Source organism: Candoia aspera, chromosome 1, assembly GCF_035149785.1.
Source record: "Candoia aspera isolate rCanAsp1 chromosome 1, rCanAsp1.hap2, whole genome shotgun sequence".
Classification (NCBI taxonomy): Eukaryota; Metazoa; Chordata; class Lepidosauria; order Squamata; family Boidae; genus Candoia; species Candoia aspera.
This window is the reverse complement of record NC_086153.1, coordinates 39,626,232-39,646,265: the sequence shown is the minus strand read 5'-3', so window position 1 is coordinate 39,646,265 and position 20,034 is coordinate 39,626,232. Positions and strand designations below refer to the sequence as shown.

Here is a 20,034-nt window from a genome sequence, read left to right as displayed (position 1 = left end):
TGGCAGCTAAACTGTGTTTGACTTAAGATGTTGCAAGCTGAGCAAGTTCACCCCTCATTGATACAAGCAGCCAATTGCAGTTTCCAAGTAATCTGAACCTATTTATTTTGTATTTATCTTTCTACCCCAGGTGTTCAAGGTGGTTAGAAAGCAAAACAAAATAAAATACAGACAAAACACAAAACAACAGCAAAAATAATCATTAAGTAGACTTTAAAGTCCTGACTAAACAGGAACATCATGTCTTTTTTTCCCTAAAGGTGAGAGTAGTGGGACTACACGTAAGTACTAGAAAAGTACCTTCCATAGACTTGAAGCTATCCAGAAGGCACTAAAACAGGCACTGAAATTAGAGACTATTAAAACAGAAATCAATAAAGCTTTTAAAGACTTCTTCTACAGATTTTAGCATCTTGACAGGTTTATCCGAAGGAGGCCCTTAAAATGCTCAGGTCTTTGGACAATTATAGGTTTAATGATTACAATCCACACTTTGAATTGCTCTGGAAAGCAACTGGCATCCAGTGCAGAACGTTCAATACAGGCCTGTAATCCCAATATTGTGTATTGATTAGAGCAGTGTTTCTCAACCATGGGAACTTTAAGGTGTGTGGACTTCAACTCCCAGAATTCTCCAGCCAGCAGGGGTTAGAGGCTTAGATGCTGCATTCTAGGTATTCTTCAAGGACAGCTCCACCTGGATCATATTATAGTAACTGAACTATGACATAACAAGGCCTTTGAGTAAGGGATGCAAGATCCAAATGGTTCAGAAATGATCATCACTGCTTCTCTGGAACCTTTATACAAATTCCCTCCTCACAGCTGCTGCCACCTGGAGATCCTGAGAAAGGTAAGATCAAAAAGCATCCCACAAAGCTGCTCTTTCATGTAAAACTTTTCTGGATTTAACTGCAACCTCTTAGCACTCAGTGATCCCATTGCTGAACTTAAGCAATGATCAATAACTTCTAGAAAGCCAACTCCACCAGCTGCAAGAGACTGCAGCTGTCCTGTCTTGCAATGCTGCCTCCCTACAGCTGCTTGATAGCATCTTACACTGTTCCCCAAGATGCTGGGTAGAGTTTTATACAGAGAGCTTCCCATCCAAGAACCTCACTCTTCTTCATTCTTATTTAGCTAAACTGTGTGCAACACACTACAAAGAACTGGGAGCTCTAGCAATATACCCAGAAAGCAGGACAGCTGAGGGGGAAAAAAGAAGCTGTTCAATTTTGTCCCAGAGACAAACAGCTGCCATGGTCTTCATTTCACACCATCAACATGGGGAAAGCAAGTCCGGCTGTTAAGCAATTTCTCAAATGGCAATAACCTATGGGGATCTGCAATCACACAATACATTTGTCCAATGGTACCAGTCCAAATCCTGCAGTTTAATCAGTTTTTTTAAAAGAAGCAAAGGGTGAAAGCCAAATGCTAGGTGAAAAGAACAGTCCAGTTCCCATTTTGCAATATTTCACCAGAATGTATTAACTGTCTTGGGAATTTCATGTTAATGGCCTGGAGTCTGCAATGCACTGGATGAGAACGAATAACCTTAGTTCAAGAGTTCCTAACGTGGGGGCCAAAAATATGTCCAGGGGGTCAAATGACTACATGTACTTATTTATTATTCAAATTTCTATTACCACCCATCTCACCCCAAAGAGGGGGACTCTGGGCAGTTTACAATAAAGTACTCCATTAAAACCTCAACACCTAAAATGACCAAATCTACCACACTAAAATAATAAATATAAATATAAAATCCAAGTGGGAAATTTCCATTCGGTAGGGAGAACTCTAAGTCACCAGCCACCCCCAGGAAGAGCTATTGCCCTTCCCATCCTAGGTGAGGTGGCAGAACCAGGTCTTCAAGCCCTTCCCAAAGGTCGGGAGCGAAGGGGCCTGCCTCACCTCGGGGGGGGGGGCAGAATGCTCCAAAGGGTGGCCCCACTGCAGAGAAGGCTCGCCTCCTGGATCCTGCCAGGTGAAACTCCCTTGCTGATGGGATCCACAGCATGCTCTCTCTGCATGACAGGGTGGGATGGGTCAATGTTATTGACCACAACACCATGCAAATGCTGCAATGCTGGTTAGGATGTAAGTACGTAAGGGCAGTATTTGTCAGATAACATAACTGCATATGCATCATCATGATTTGCAGCAAATGCTCTTAATTCCCACCCTAGATTCCCTTACACCAGCAGTTCTCAGTGTGGTCAGGGCCCCCCAAGAGCCTTTCAGGGGGTCTGCAAAGTCAAATAAATATTTTTAAATTTCTCAGTTTTAATTTTCTAATACAGTAAATATCAACAGATGTAACCCACATAAACCAAAGTTCTTTGGGGGCCTCAATAATTTTTAAGAAGGTAAAGTGGTCCTGAGGCCAAAATGTTTGAGAACTGCTGCCTTACACCCATAATAAGAAACTGTGATTATCCAAATTTGAATAATCCAGGATTATAAATCAAACCATGGTTCAACACTCGTTTGTTCCCATTTTGGAAACAGTATATTTCTGGCTCAGAGAAAGGAAGGAACTGGCACACTGAGATACAATACAATACAATAATGTATTACCTTATTATGTCTGAAACAGGTCATAGTAAAGAGCACAGTTCATAAGTTAAAGATTTTATTTAATTTTTTGTCCTGCCTTTATTATTTTTATAAATAACTCAAGGCGGCGAACATACCTAATACTCCTTCCTCCTGCTATTTTCCCCACAACAACAACCCTGTGAGGTGAGTTGGGCTGAAAGGGAGTGACTGGCCCAAGGTCACCCAGCTGGCTTTCGTGCCTAAGGCGGGACTAGAACCCTCATATTGTGTCCCAGCAATTGCTTGAACTTGGAACAGCTTCCAATATATCTGCTCACACCTATTCACTTAGATCACCCTTCTTCAGCATCCTTTTCTCCCACTGAGCTCAGCTACTATTACCATTTTTGTGATCCAGCCACAGCCAATGTTCATTGATTGCTCCCATCATTTCCAGCCAATTATGGCTGGCTGTGATTGATAGGAATTGGATTCCAGGACATTAGAATGACACCAGGCAGAAGGCTGGTTTAGGCTTTCAATCTGGATCTTCTGGGTGGGGAGTAGCTCATATGTGATGATGATACCCCATTTACAGTATTAAACATCCTCCCCCAAGTCATGCCACCATCCAGTTTTGTATTTCATGTAGTGACTGCTTTATTCTTCATCCTTACTGCTCCTCTCCTGTTCTCCCTCCCAACTGTTGCTAGAGAAATCTGACAGAGGGGCACCAGGTAGCATCCAGGTAAATTAGTATTTTGTAACTAGAAACATCCTCCATGGCAGTCATTTTGTGAATGGGAAGCCTCTCCCAGCAGCAATTTTGTGAGAATGCCCATAAAATATTATCACACTTGCAATTCTACAAAACTAATTGCCAACAGAAATTGTCTCAGAGCAGTTAAAATACATGAGATGGATTTTTTTTCAAGGAAGTATTTGGAATAAAGTTTTGGAACTGTTCATGGCTTAAATGCCACTTGGACAGACAGGTGTACATCAATTACACAAAATTTTGCACTCTGTGTGTTTATATAGTAACAGTTTTTTCTTTCCTTTTTTGTTTATAGAGGGGATAAAGAAGGACAAAAAACTGAATTTCTGTATAAGACCACAAAATCTTTCCATTAAAACAAAACTCCTATATCTGACAGAAGGGGAGTGATTGTTCCTGAGATACAACTATTTGCGCACTCTTGAAACGTGACATTGAATACCGGCTTGGCCTTATTCTTCAGCTATATTTATATGAAAGAAACATGCATAATGCATTTTAGAGAAGAGCAGACTAGATTATCAGCCGTAGTTGTACCTGTGCCACATGCTGCAATTTGTACTAGCCTTAAGAAAGTATTGGTAATTTGGGGCCTATTTTGGTTAGTATGTCACAAGTGAAACCAAAGCTCAGTTTGACCCAAACTCGTAAGCTAAGACTTCTTACATGCAAACTCGTAAGCTAAGACTTCTTATATTCCACCAACTAGGTCATACACACATAAGAGAAACTGCAAGACATGCAAATGCTTGTACCAAGGTAGTTTTATGTGTTACAGGAAGGAGCACATGTTTGTCAAAGGAAGTGAAAATGTTGGGTGTAAGAGATGCTTCTGCCCACATTATGGGCAGTGAAGCTGGCGATGGAATATAAGAGAAATCTAAAGTTGAGCATAGTGGGAATGGGTTACTTAAGGATCGTGTATGGTTAAATAAGAAGAGATTGGATCAAAAATGGATGGGTTGCTGAGTTTACATTATACAAAAAATAGCAACCAGATGGACAGAAGTATGTCGAGGTGGTTGGGTCATACAGAAAGAGAGAAAAATATGAGGAAAAGGAAGGCGCAAAAAATCATGGCTTGATTGAGTTGATGGCATCTTAAAAAAAGAGAACAGTTTAAGGAACAAAAGGCAATGTACAAAGCAATGTGTGGTCATAGTAGAAGCAGGGATGATTTGCAAAGACAAAAAGATATGGAGAGATATAACAAATGGTATAAATATAAACTAAAGTTAGATTTCTTTTTAATTTCCTGCCTTTAACTTCTGTTGTCCACTATTTCTCATTCTTTTTCTGTGCCTTGCATAATGTTGTTTACCCTAAAAAGAAATAGCCTGATAGCTATGTGAATGTATATGTGTGTGAGAGAGGGAGAAAAACTACAGTATACACATACTGAGATCCAGACTGTAGTACTTGCATATTTTAGGCAAATATATTATCCACTTTTATGTACTTGTTACTGTTTCCTAAGCAGGCACAACTAAATCAAGTGCACATCCATAGCAACTTAGGGCACACTTATAACACAAACATAAAACCAGTTTTTGAACAGATCACCCCTCATCGAATCCTGGAAAATGTAGTCTTGAATGGTACTGAAAAATCTGCATGTAGACCATGGCCCCAATCCAAAGCATTGCTTCTTCAGGATAAATAACTACAAACTCACTACAGAAAAGTTAATTGATAATGTGAACATGCCAGACAGATCACCCAGTATTGTTATGCAGCTCTATTCAAGTAAACCATTCCTTTTCTGCTGAAATCCAATGTGATTTCTACAGTTTGGCTCGCACCCTAGAGCCCCTCACACCAGCTTGGAATTTTATAGCCTCTTGGATTTTATATTTATTTATTGCATTTTATAATTGTAATGTGTTTGATTTTTATGAGATTTTAACGTTTATGGCCAAAGTTTGCTTTTATTGTAAACCGCCCAGAGTCCCTCTTTTGGGGGAGATGGGTGGTAATTAAATTTGAATAATAATAAATAATAAATAAATAAATTTGCCAGATGATGGCTGTATAAAAAGGAAAAGTCTCCTCTGAGTCACGTTCACTTCCTGATGACTTTACGGACACATTATGCACTTTTCTTGGCCAGAGTACAGAAGTAGGTTGCCATGGCCTTCCTTCCAAGATGGTTCCCAACTTCCCAGTCTAAGGAACAGCCTTGGTATTCCCTGGTAGTCGCCAAGCCAAGAACTAATTTTGCCTGACCCTGCTTAGCCTCGGAGCTAAGGCAAGGTCACCCAGGAGTGCCATCAGCTGAGCCACCCTTCCATTTGTTGGCTCTGGGTGACTTAACATGAAAAAGAAGGACAAAGAAGCTCAAGCACTTCCTAGCCAGTACTACTTTTTCATGGAGATCCTGTTAAAGTTATACCCAGGGCATGCTCTCTGGAAATTCAGATTAGGAGTCTATGGACCAGTATCTGTGTTTTTTATGGAATCCAGGAGCCTCGTAGTTAAGGAGTCTTGTGTTTTAAGTTTAAGCCACCTAAATTTAGCAATAGCAGCAGGATTATTTGAATAGAGTATTTTTAAAGCCAAGAAGATACTGCAACCTCCTTTTTTACGGTTTCTTGAAAACTAACAGCCTTGATTTTTCAACATTTCAAGGTAGAAAACGTAAGACTTGAATTAGGCTTAATACTTTCAAAACAAAGATCCACACCCCTGCAAGATTCTGCTCTAACCTAGGGAAAAAACAGAAAATCCCTGTCCTGCCAACACACACCACCCCGCCCCACCCTTGTGTTACTCTGCCATCAACTGCAGCCCTTCGCCTCACCCCAAAATGTTAAGTACAACCCCCTGCACCAAACTAGAGCCCAGCCATTTTAGAGCAGGGGCGAAAATTGTACACTATTTTGTATTCCTCTGGTTTATTCCATCAGCTGCCTGTGGCTCTCGCCACCTTGACAGCAGCCATTCCATTTGACTCTGTAAACAGTTTTGAGTCTTCTCCAATAAGAACGGAAACTTTAAGAACAAATGCCTGCATTTTCTTTTCCTTCTCTCCTTTGTCTTTTAGATTATAAACTTGCAGACAGGGTCTTAGCTATATCTAATCATTTTCAGTTGCTCTGGAAACTGTTTTGGCTTTTAAAATAAAACTGCCCAAGTATGTTGGAAGGCTAAATTAATCAACAGCATGCGATCTCCCAGTTGTTGGTCATTCAGTGCAGCCCGGGAAGGGACATTTTTGCCTTCCCTTCATCCTGGCAAGAAAGCATCAAGTCTTTACAAATTTGCGCTCTTTCTTCAGTCAGGCTGCAGGCAAAAAGCATATGCAAGTTCATGACCTAATAGGTGCTTCTGTATATGCACACCTTCTGTGCTGTTTTAGACCAGCAACACCACAACGTGGGGCTACTTTTTTCACTGCCTCCTAACATAGGCTAACCCAGACTTCCCCAACCAAATAATTTTCAGATGTCCTGAGAGGGCACCGCATTGGGGAAACGAGGGTTAGCCTAGCTCAGAGAGAATGAGTACCTCCATGTTGGTCACTGGAGCCCCACTCCATCCAGTGATGTAGTCAAAGTGTCAAGGTCTCTTTCCAGATTCTAAGAAAGGTAGAAGCCATGGTATGAACTGGAAGTGACCCTCTGACAATACAAGATACTAGCTTCTTTCACCAACCCATCAAGCTATAACATGATTTTATTTGGTTTTAATTTAGGATGTAATAAAAATTCAGCCATTGTGATTTGTAAACAACAGTTTTAGTCTTGGTATTATTGTGCCACTTGGGATTAAGTTAATTCAGCCAACTGTGGTTTAAAAACCCCTAATGAAGCAAACTATTTTTTTAGGGGTTAACTGCCCAGAGTCCCTCCTTGTGAGGGAGATGGGCGGTGATAAATTTGATAGATAGAAAGATAAATAAATTAAAAACAATGGCTTAGCATACTGTGTGAAGCCAAGATCAATGACACCTGAGCTGAATAAGGAATCAGATTTACATAGCAACAGAAACTTAGGACCTCCCTAGATCATACATTCTTATTTTAAAGAAAGTAAAGTATAGTGTCCAAAACACTATAAACAGTAAAGCCAAAATGTATAAGTAAGGAATGCCCAGCAGCCCAGACTAAGCATCAGACACTAAATCTCCAGGATAAATTTTTTTAGATTTTTTTTAATCCCACCTTTATTATTTTTTTACCAATAACTCAAGGCGGCGAACATACCTAACACTCCTTCCTCCTCCTATTTTCCCCACAACAACAACCCTGTGAGGTGAGTTGGGCTGAGAGAAAGTGACTGGCCCAAAGTCACCCAGCCGGCTTTCATACCTAATTTATTTATTAAAATAAATTTATTAAAATTGCACCCAGAATTACAGTTAGCTGTATTCTGCTGGGGGATGCATACAGAGACGCATGTGCACACACAGCCCTTTTTATGCTATTACTGGCACAGAGCAGGCTCAGCAGGGCTCATATCTAGCAAAGGTCTGGGCCAGGCGGGCTCTTGCCAGAGGCTGTCAACATCCTTCAGTGTCCATGCTGAAATTTATAACATTAACTTCAGAAATGTTAGTACAGCCATCACTAAGTTATAGTCCAGCATATCTAGAAGTCACCGATTCCTTGAACTTCATGTTGGACATACTGGCTGGAAGTAATGGGGATTATAGCCCAAAACATCCAGGAGGCCCAAGTTCATGTTTGAAAGGTTTTTTTAAAGTTTTGAAAGTTTTAAACAGGTGACTAGTTGGCCAACCAAAACAAACAAACGAAGTCAACTAAATGTTAGTTTTATCCAGTTCCAACAATATATACTTCTTTAAAAAACTATTTTCCATCAAGCTGGACACACAGTACAAACATTTAGCACATTGTTTCTTATGCTACTTTGATTTTTTTTACAGAGTTTGTTTTGCAATTATTCTGGAGTTCAACACTATGGTTAGTGGAGCACAGAGCCTATTAACTGCCCTGCTTTAAGTCTAACAGTGACAACCTGAAATATTACAATGCTTGTCAGAGAAAGCTAGCATTGCTGTTGGTTTTAACACCACTTGTAGTCTTACAGTTCCTCCAATACAGACATCCTGACAGAAGCATGAACTACAGTAAGTGGAGCCCACTGCAACTTCAACTCCTTAGTTGCAATCCTATGCACTCTGATCGGAGAGCAGAGCCCTTTGAACAAAACAAGGGTACAAGTCTTACCAATGTCATCTTCAAAATTAATCCAGAGAAATTCTAGATGATAAGCTAAGTATGTTAAGGAACCAGAGAAGGCCCTGGTTTGGGCACATGCTTATCATTCACTCCCATCCTGCAGATTGACAGTTCCACAGCCAGATCCTCCCCCTTAAAACTCAGAAAGAAGCACATCCATTAATTTCAATGGAATCAGGTCGCTATAGCTGTGTTTGGAGAGCGCTGCCCAAGTTTCCCGGATTGAACGCAGAGAGGTGAGGAGAGAGCTCGGCTCTGTGCGGGGTATGACAATGGACAGGCTCAAATCGGAGCCGAGACCAACCTTTCGCCTAGGGATACCCTAGTGCCGCGTTTCACCCTTATCGCCTTTTTGCAGTATTTAAACTAAAGGTCGCTCCCCAAGGGGCTGCCTCGAGCTGAATCTGGGCCGGAATGGGGCGTGCCTTTCCGGTGCGAGAGCGGCTGATAGGTAGGCCTGTGCCTGTCACCCCTTCCGGTATCAATACCAGCCCGATCCTTCGGTTAGAGGTAGCGACAGTGCTGCACTGGACAAGCAACTCGACGCTTGCTGCTGCTGGTGGAAATGTCAGGACGCGTGAGAACACGTGGAGTTAAGAACGGTTCCTCTAAGCGTGTTAAGAGCGTTCTCCCATCCCAGAAACGCTGTTCACCTACACTCCGCGTTTGGGACTGGCGACCAGGAAACAGCTTTGAGCTCCAGCACCTTTTTTTGCACTGAAAACACCTCCCCTCCTTTCAGAGCCCCAGGATTGATTACGATCGCCGTCTCCGGCCACCCCTGAACGACGATCCTGGAAGGTGGCCCGTCCCCCACGCCCGAACCGCGGTACCTTCTTCATAATGCCCGTCTTCCTCTTGCTGAACGTGGTGTAGCGCCGCAGCTTGTTGTCGATAAATTCCATCTTGATCTTGACGCGACCGCGGGTCTTCTTGCCAGGCTTGGCGCCACTCACGGCCCCGCTCACTCCGCCGTAACCCCCGGCCGCTGCCGCCGCGGTCAACGCCTCCGTCCCCCCCACCACCCCCAGTTCCATGTCACCTAAAGTCCGCTTAATGCCGCGGCGATCGCCCACCAACTCCTCATCTTCGGCCGAGTCCGAATCGCCTTCGCTGCCGCTGCCCGCCGCCGCCGCGCCTACATCCCGGTCTCGCTCGAAGCGACTACCGATCGTCCCCTGCCCGCTAGGCGGGCCTGTCCCGTTGCCGGGCCCGCGGACTCCTGCAGCAGCACCGCTGCCATTCGCCCCACGGGGAAGCCCGGCACCCGGCCGCCCGGAGGAGGTCCGCGCCATGCCCATGACCGTACTCCGGGCCAAGGCGGCAGCGCCGTTCCCGGCCCCGGCCTGGCTGGGTAACATAGTGCCGGTGCCGCCACCTCTTCCTTCCAAGTGGGGCTAACGCGTCGGGTCAGACCGGCCCTGCCATGGGCCCGGGCGCCGGCTGCTCCGGCCCGGCCCCCTTCCCTGTACCCAGCCTCCGCCCGCCTTCCTATCCGCTTGCTCACACCGGACTCAGGATCCGCACCGGCCCGGGGCACCCCCTCCCCCCCCGCTATCTTCCCCCCATATAAAGCGATACAATGTTGCCTTTTATGGCGAGGACGCTCCTTATATGGTGAGAGCCGGCGCTTTGCATCTATTGGCCGCCCCCTAGCAGCGCCTGGACGCCGTTGGCTGCAGGGGACCAGGCTAGGGTTCTCGTTGGTCGAAGACATAAGGGATCATTTGCATACATTCCAAAAGAGCTGCGTTCGTTGAGACGTCACCCCGAGGCGCAGCTCTTAAAGGGAGAGAGTCGCGCTGGTTCAAGAGAGAGATTCTAAATATTCAGTACCGGTGGGGGAGGAAGGAAGAGATCCAGTACGCCGATTGAGCAACAGAACAGAAAAGACCCAGCTTTCTCCAACCTATCGCCCTTCATTTTCTCCAGAGAGAGCCGTTATTGGCCGGCCCGGGGTTATAGGGATTGCAGTCCGACACCTCTGGGGGGGCTCCTCCAGGTTGGGGAAGGCTCGAAAAAACTCGGAGCCAACAGCTGAGAGACCGTCGGACCGATGAGCCCTAAGTTTGCGTCAAACCTGGAAAAGCCGGGACGGATTCTGGGACTTGCAAAGAGCAGGAATGCGGCATTCCCGGAAATTCGACGGTTCACCCTCCGATTGGAAAGGAAAGGAAGGAAGCGCCAAGGATCGGCGGCGCGCGCGGAAGTTAGGTGCCAACGACCCCATCCGAGAGGGGTGAGCCCAAACCTTTGGCAGGAAGGGAGTCTTAGCTCAGATCTGTCTCTCGCCCCTCCGGGTGGGTCGCTTCTGTCTTTGGAGGCCCACGTGCTCGAGTTATTTCGGGGGTGCGTGCCTGTTCGGCTCGATTTAGGGGGAAACAGAGGAAATGCAGAGCGACCCATGCACGGCGATAAGTTTCAGTTCAGTTACGAGCTCGGTCAGGGGGCGAGTCCGCTCACCCCCTCCCCCCGCTTCCTGTGCTCGTAGCGGTGCCGAAGCGCCGGCTCCTTTTTGATAGAAAGCGCACCAGCTCCGGGGGGTGGGGAGGGCCCCGGCCGCGCGCGCAACAATATGTTGTTTGGAGCTACTTTTGTTGCAACGCAGATTATTTCAGAGAGATTTGGGTCTGTGGCGCCCCATCACTTTTACAGAATGCCGGTTCCTCCTGATGGAGATGAAAACTGCTAGCACTGGACATTTGGTGTGCCTCGTGTGTATTCCTTTCTCCCATTTATATACTGGCACAATCTTCTGTTTCTGATACAGCCTTTCTCTTGCCAGTCGGCGGAGGGATGTGGGACTGCACTTCCCTCTCCGGCCCTTGCCTGCCGTTGGTTCCTCTGCTGTTAAAAAGAGGAGCTGCTGCTTCTGTCTAAGCAATCTGCTTCAGATTTTGCTGCAAACTATTCCAGTGTTTCTCAACCTTAGCAACTTTAAGATGGGTGGACTTCAACTCCCAGAATTCCCCAGCCAGCATGACTGGCTGGGGAATTCTAGGAGTTGAAGTCCACCCATCTTAAAGTTGCCAAGTTTGAGAAACACTGCTCTATTCATTTACTTGAGAAGAGCCCTTCATTGTCTTCTGACCTGCTGGTATCTCTTTTTTACATTAAAAGTACCTGGGAAATCAGTACAATTGGCCTACAAGCTGGTAATATCAGTTGAAGCTGAACCTTATCAGGATTGTAAAAAGCAAGCTGCGGTCTAGGTATGGGGCTTCTATCCTGCAGTTGCACAATCAAACTGGTTAAGAACAGAATACAAAACCAAAAACAGTTGCATTTTTGACAGGTAACTCCTAAAGTAATAATTGACCAGTGCAAAAGACCTGGCTGAAAGGGAACATTTAGAGCAGTGTTTCTCAACCTCAGTAACTTTAAGATGTGTGGATGTCAACTCCCAGAATTCCCCAACTATGTATGGCTGGGAAATTCTGGTCGTTGAAGGCCACACGTCTTAAAGTTGCTGAGGTTGAGAAACACTGCTCTAGAGGACCCTTTTTCTGAAGAGGCAGAGAAGTTAGCTCCCAGGTAAAGGTAAAGGTTTCCCTTGACGTAAAGTCCAGTCGTGTCCGACTCTAGGGGGCGGTGCTCATCTCCGTTTCAAAGCCTTGGAGCCGGCATTGTCATAGACACTTCCGGGTCATGTGGCCAGCACGACTCACGGAACGCCGTTACCTTCCCGCCAAAGCGGTACCAATTAATCTACTCACATTTGCATGTTTTCGAACTGCTTGGTGTGCAGGAGCTGGGACGAGCAACGGGCGCTCACCCCGCCGCGCGGTTTCGAACCGCCGACCTTCCGATCGACAGCTCAGCGGTTTAACCCGCAGCGCCACCGCGTCCCTTAGCTCCCAAGAGAGTGCATTATTTTACATTCATTATAACCAGGGGAAATAAACAGGACAGTGAATGGCCTGAAGCTGATCAATGGACATGATGCTGTTTCATGGATATGAACTCAGATTTTCCCAGCCCAAATCTAGCCCACTTACCACAACTTGCCTTTTGCCAGCTCATTATTTTATGTCTGGTGGCTGACCCTAATCAATTGGGCATTTTACTCTGTACTGTAAGGAGTCTATTTGCTTCTGGGCTATGTTTGCAAAGCACGTTCAACAAGAAACCCCAGTTAGTATATGTGCCCATGATGCCATTTTTACCCATCTCCACTACTGCAAATCCATTTGTTATTCAGACTTACTGTGTCCTTCAAATTTTAACAGGTTTAATAGATCATGTTTATTTGAATAATGTGGCTTACAAGAACCATAAAGCATGCAGCTGCTTCAACTTTTAAATGACATAGGGGTGGCATTTGTGTGACATACAGAACCACAATTAGCCAAAAACATGTTAATCTAACACTTTTTGGTTCACAGTGTTCTGTATGTAAATATCTACAGTTGGGTTAATTCCATAAACCAGGTTCAATTAATCATAGGTAAATGTGTCAGAATAAAACTAGTGACTTTGAAGCCTCAATTAAAGAGTTGTGTAGTGGAAGGTAAAAATGGTGCTTCTCAACAGCTGAATATTTTTGCAAGATGCATCATGCAACTAAAGCCACGGAGAGAAATGGACTACCATGAGCATTAACACATCAATAATATGCAATATTACTATTGACTATAATTCTCTCTTCTTCAGCAAAGGTTCGCTACCTTGTCATGGTGCTGGAGCTTGAGCACCTCAATGATGCCGTGAGCTAAACCGTGAAGGGCCACCCAAGACAGGAAGGTCATGACAGAGAGGTCAGACTAAAAATGATCCCTAGGGAAGGTAACGGCAACCCACCCCAGTATTCTTGCCGTGAAAACTAAATGGATCGGTACAACCAGAGATATGTCGGTATAGCATCGGAAAATGAGACCCCCAGGTCGGAAGGTGGTCAAAATGCTACTGGGGAGGAACAGAGGATGAGTTCAACTAGCCCCAGACGTGATGACACAGCTAGCTCAAAGCCGAAAGGATGGCTAGCGGCCGACGGTGCTGGTGGCGAATGGCGAATCCAATGTTCTAAGGATCAACACACCACTGGAACCTGGAATGTAAGATCTATGAGCCAGGGCAAATTGGATGTGGTTATTGGTGAGATGTGAAGATTAAAGATAGACATTTTGGGCGTCAGTGAACTGAAATGGACTGGAATGGGCCACTTCACATCAGATGACCACCAGATCTACTACTGTGGACAAGAGCACCACAGAAGAAATGGAGTAGCCTTCATAATTAATAGTAAAGTGGCTAAAGCAGTGCTTGGATACAATCCAAAAAACAACAGAATGATCTCAATTCGAATTCAGGGCAAGCCATCTAAGATCACAGTGATCCAAATATATGCCCCAACCACAGATGCTGAAGAAGCTGAAGTAGATCAGTTCTATGAGGATCTGCATCACCCACTGGACAACACGCCTAAAAGAGACGTTATTTTCATCACGGGAGACTGGAATGCTAAGGTGGGCGGTCAAATGACACCTGGAATTACAGGTAAGCATGGCCCGGGAGAACAAAACGAAGCAGGACATAGGCTGATAGAATTTTGCCAAGACAACTCACTCTGCATGACAAACACTCTCTTCCAACAACCTAAGAGACGGCTTTATACATGGACTTCACCAGATGGACAACACCAAAATCAGATTGACTACATCCTTTGCAGCCAAAGGTGGCGGGCATCTATACAGTTGGTAAAAACAAGACCTGGAGCTGACTGTAGTTCAGATCACGAACTTCTTATTGCACAATTTAGGATCAGACTAAAGAGATTAGGGAAGACTCACAGATCAGCTAGATAGGAGCTCACTAATATTCCTAAGGAATATGCAGAAGAGTAGATTTAAGGGACTGGACTTAGTAGATAGGGTCCCGGAAGAACTCTGGACAGAAGTTCACAACATTGTTCAGGAGGCGGCAACAAAATACATCCCAAAGAAAGAGAAAACCAAGAAGGCAAAATGGCTGTCTGCTGAGACACTAGAAGTGGCCCAAGAAAGAAGGAAAGCAAAAGGCAACAGTGATAGGGGGAGATATGCCCAGTTAAATGCAAAATTCCAGAGGTTAGCCAGAAGAGATAAGGAATTATTTTTAAACAAGCAATGCACGGAAGTGGAAGAAGACAATAGAATAGGAAGGATAAGAGACCTCTTCCAGAAAATTAGAAACATCAGAGGTAAATTCCAGGCAAAAATGGGTATGATCAAAAACAAAGATGGCAAGGACCTAACAGAAGAAGAAGAGATCAAGAAAAGGTGGCAAGAATATACAGAAGACCTGTATAGGAAGGATAACAATATCAGGGATAGTGTCATGTTCACCATTTCAATGTTCTGTTAACATCGTAACGTTTCACATGTCAAACCTTTAATCCGTGTATTACATGCTTGAACGTTTCCTGGTATTTTCCATTATTGCTGTGTTCTTTATTTTGCTACTTTGGAATGTATGTTTGGGTTTGCAACTCTGTTCAAGGTTACTTTCCCAGGCAGATGTAACGGTTGCTACCACCTGGGAGGGGGTGGTTGCTAACGAGTGCTCGGGGCGGGACTGGGTTGGAAGCAAGGCTTTTAAGTTTGTATTTGGCGCGCTTTTGCTCATTCTCAGCTTTCTCTGTATTTGCATACTATTCCTTTAATAAATCAGTTATCTTTAAGACCTGGCTTGTGAGACTGAGTATTTGGGATTAGGCAACCATTACATAAAGCTGAGAATCATTTATATCATCTTCCGCTAGCCCCATCCAAGTTTGGGTAAAGGGGAGCGCTAGCAATGACAGAACCTCAACTACGCGAGAGTGATGGGAGCGAAGAGGAGCCGGACTCGACAAAGACCCTGGTGGCTCCGAGTTCGCGAGCCCAAAGGGCAGCACGTCAAGATAAGCGGGATGTCCAATTGGATGATCTATTGTTGGCGGTGCAGGGTGCTACAAGGGGTGAACTCCAACCCGAGGTGGAAGCAAGAACGGGGAGGGAATCACCACAGCCATCCTGGGAACATGAAATCCCCTTATCACCGAGGGTGGTAGTGACCACTGGACCCTTAGAAGAGTCTGTCACCCCTGCCCGCATGAAAGCAATAGAGGATAAAATGGACATGATAGTGGCCCTCCTGAAGGATATGCCCAGAGGGTCGGGGTCCCTGCAGGAAGATTGGGAGGAAGACCCCACCCAACTGGCTCACCCGAGAGAGAGGTCCCCGTCACTCAGGGGAAGAAGTAGGACTCGGGCTTCCCGACAATCGAGGGGAAGGGAGTCGAGAGCAACCAGGGATCGGCCACCACTGGGGGCTTGACGTGCGTTGACGTTTGCGGAGCCATCACAGCCGGTGGAGCCGATAAGAACCCTTCCACCGTTTGGGGTAAAGTTTGATGGCGACCCTACCAAGCTATCTTTTTTCATTACTAATGCTAGACATTATATGGAAGATTGGGGGCGAAGTTTTCGTTTGGAACAGGGTAAAATTAATATTATTGCCAACAAGCTAAAGGGGCGGGCAGCGGATTGGTATGTGCAGTTATGCCAAACAGAAGCTACGGAGTTAGAGGACTTTGATGAGTTTCTGTGGGCACTAAAACAGCATTTTGAAGACCCCTTGGCCCAAGAGAGAGCGAAAAGGGCACTGAAAAAACTTTATCAGGGAACCCTCTCCGTCGCAGACTACGCTTTGGAATTTAAAGCCCTGGCGGGGAAGGTGGAGGATTGGTCCCAGTCAACTTTAGTGGAAATGTTTAAACAAGGACTGGAGACGGAAGTCCTCCGGTGGGCTTTGTGTCGGGACGATCCCAAAACGTATGGGTGGATACAGTTGGCAGGCAGCGCGGAAAAAGCTCTAGAAACGTTCGCCCATAGCAAGGAACTGAAGCAGGGCAGAGCAAGTAAAGGGGCTCATGCCATGGGATTTTCAACCCGCCCTAAAACGAAAAGTTGGGAGGAAGAAAGAGAATGACAATTTGCGAAAGGTCAATGCCTGAGATGCGGGAAGGAAGGGCATTGTGCCACTTCGTGCCCGAAATGCAGACCGGAGGAACGGCCAGGGAAATCGTCGGGAAAATCGCCATCATTACCGCGTAAGATGAGGGCTGCCTGCGCAGAAGTCGACCCTTCAGACCTCCCATTTGGGGAAGAGGAGGAGGAATTACAGTTCGACCAGCTGGCGGGAAAAGGCTACCACCTGCTCTGAAGGGCGCCATTGGGCAGGTGGAAGGAACCGGGCGCGACCACGATTCGGTGAGTGGGAATTTTCCTACACTGACTGTCAAAGTGAAATTGGGATCTAGAACCAAAACTGTGGAAGTCTGGGCTATGCTAGATTCGGGTTGTTCACATTCGCTAATGCATCCCGATGTTGTAGCTGCCTTAGAACTGCCCACGTTCCCTTTGCAACGGCCAATGATCTTCACGCAATTGGACAGAACTATGGCTGGGGGAAAAGCGGTCACCCACTCCACAGGACTGGTGGCTTTGCAAATGGGTACCCATTGGGAGAAATTACCTTTTGTCATAGCTCCAGTGGGGGGTCCTTTAGTCATTTTGGGAATGCCTTGGTTCGTACAACAAAACCCTTTTATCAACTGGCTGCATAGAACTGTAACGTTTGCTGATGGATTTTATAAAGCACCAGAAAAAGACTTATTGGAGGACATTGAGGGTGGACGGGTGGCTACCACCACTGGACAAACACTTGAACCCCTAGAAGGACTGCCCAAGCAATACCAAGATTTTGCAGATGTGTTTGGAGAGAAGGAAGCAGATCGCTTACCGCCTCACCGAAAGACAGACTGTGCCATTGAATTTCTGCCCAATGCGAAATTACCTCACCCAAAAATCTATGCCATGTCTCCTAAAGAGCTGGCTACACTGAGGGAATTCATTGACAAAAACCTAGCTAGGGGTTTCATTGAGCCAGCAAACTCCCCGGTGGGGGCACCTGTTCTCTTTAGACCAAAAAAGGATGGTTCTTTGAGACTATGTACCGATTTCCGCGGGCTCAATGCAGTATCAATATTAAATAAATATCCTTTACCCCTCATCAAAGATATGTTATCACATCTGGCCAGAGGCAAAATCTTCTCAAAATTAGATTTAAGGGAAGCCTATTTTCGCATTCGCATAAGGGAAGGGGATGAGTGGAAAACAGCGTTTAACTGTCCTCTCGGGGCTTTCCAATACAACGTGTTGCCTTTTGGTTTGTCTGGGGCACCTGGGGTTTTTATGCAACTCATCAATGAGGTCTTGCATGACCACCTATTTAAAGGGGTATTAGTGTATTTGGATGATGTATTGATTTATACTGAAACCATGGCAGAACATATTCACTTGGTGCGTCAAGTGCTTGCTAAACTGAGAAAAGCAGAGTTGTATGCGAAACTGTCTAAATGTGCCTTCCATCAATCACAAATTGATTACCTGGGATATAGAATTTCAGCAAAGGGCATTGAGATGGACCCTGCCAAGGTTGAAGCCATTTTGGCATGGGAACCTCCCCGTACCAGGCGGCAATTACAAAGTTTCCTTGGATTTGCCAACTTCTATAGGCATTTGCCCAAAATTTTGCTGAAACTGCCCTTCCCCTTACTGAACTATTAAAAACTAAAGCTCAGGGGATACGCGACATTCAAAGAACCCAGGAGCGCTCCTTAAATGGACCCCAGCCTGCCAACAAGCATTCGATGCACTCAAACAGATTTTCACCACTGAACCTATTTTGCAGCATCCTGACCCAACTAAACCTTTCGTAGTGCAGGTTGATGCCTCTGATTTCTCCATCGGAGCACTTCTGCTTCAAGCAGACCAATCTGCCACTTTAAAACCTTGTGCCTACCTCTCTCGCAAGTTCACAGAAACAGAGAGAAGGTGGCATGTTTGGGAAAAAGAGGCGTTTGCTGTCAAAACAGCCCTGGAAACCTGGCGTCACTTATTAGAAGGGGCTTCCCACCCTTTCGAAGTGTGGACTGATCATAAGAACCTAGAAGCATTAAGCACCAGTCGAAAACTCAGCCCCAAACAACTTCGATGGGCTGAATTTTTCAGTCGCTTTGATTTCACACTCAAGTTTATACCAGGCAGGAAAAACTTTTTAGCAGATGCTTTATCACGCAGACCCCAAGATGCTGGCCCTGGGCCAACGGTGCAGGGTACTGTATGGACTGAAAAGCAATTGAGTTTGGCAGTTGTAACACGCAGTCAGACGCGAGCGCAACAGGCTCAACGCCAGACCGCTCCGCCTCCCTCCCATCCGGCGCGTTTGCCAATTCCATCAGACTTGAAACAACAGTTGCTTTTCCACCTGAAATCTGACACTTGGTTACAGGCGAACTTAAACACTGTAACTTTTACTGAGGACTTTGCCTGGCGAAACGATCATCTGTATGTCCCTGAGGCTTTACGAAAGACGATCCTCCAGCGCTGCCATGACGATAAGTTGGCTGGACATTTTGGGTACCTTAAAACCCTTCACCTCATCAGACGTCAATTCTGGTGGCCAACTCTTCTGAAGGACCTTAAAGCTTATGTGGCCGCTTGCCCTGTGTGCGCAACAACCAAGCGCAAAACTGGCAAGCCTCAAGGCTTTCTGCAACCTGTGGCAACCCCTTCCTACCCATGGCAGGACATATCCATGGATTTTATTGTCGACCTCCCACCCAGTCAACGAAAAACAGTCATTTGGGTGGTAAAGGACTTTTTCTCAAAACAAGCGCATTTTATCCCATGCGCTTCCATCCCCACCGCGCAACAGCTGGCACGCCTATTCCTCGTACACGTGTACCGCCTTCACGGAATCCCTGCCCGTTTGGTGAGTGACAGAGGCTCACAATTTACGTCACAGTTTTGGCGGGCATTTTTAAAACTGATTGGCACTGAACAAGCCCTCTCCACTGCGTGGCATCCGGAGACGGATGGATCTACTGAGGCTGTTAATTCAACACTAGAACAATATCTGCGGGCATTCGTCAATTATCAACAGGACAACTGGGTGGACCTGCTCCCATTTGCTGAAGTTGCCTATAACAACGCCGTACATCAAAGCACTGGACAAGTTCCTTTTAAAACTGTCTTTGGCCGTGAGTTCGTCCCGATACCCGAACTCCCGCATCCACAATCACTGCCAGCCTCTCTCACTGACTGGGCTGAAACTCTAACAGACTCATGGCAAAACATTCAACGAGCCCTTTGCCATGCCCAAACCACCTATAAAAGACATGCAGATGCTAAACGCTCCCCCCAACCTACGTTTGCTGTGGGGGATAAAGTCTATCTATCCACAAAATTCATCAAATCACCACAACCCTCGAAAAAACTTGGTCCTAAGTTTGTTGGTCCTTTCCCTATTATTGCACAAATTAACCCTGTAACTTTCAAACTTGATCTGCCCCATAATCTTAAACGTTTGCATCCTGTTTTCCATTGCAGCTTACTCAAACCGTACCTGCAGTCGGACCGCTGGCATCCCCAGCCGACCCCACCACCTCCCATCATGATCGATAACCAACAACACTTCGAAGTC

At 45.7% G+C, this 20,034-nt stretch overlaps 1 protein-coding gene across 3 annotated transcripts in view; it reads right to left on the bottom strand.

Annotated features, from left to right (window-relative positions):
- Positions 1 to 10,056, bottom strand: part of SRF (serum response factor) — a 72,403-nt gene extending 62,347 nt beyond the window's left edge. For all 3 annotated transcript variants that reach the window (XM_063302428.1, XM_063302414.1, XM_063302421.1), the window contains exon 1: positions 9,360 to 10,056. In XM_063302428.1, the coding sequence (XP_063158498.1) occupies positions 9,360 to 9,887 (528 nt within the window). In that variant the 5' untranslated portion in view covers positions 9,888 to 10,056. The remainder of the gene's footprint in view (positions 1 to 9,359) is intronic.
- Positions 10,057 to 20,034: the final 9,978 nt, after the last annotated feature.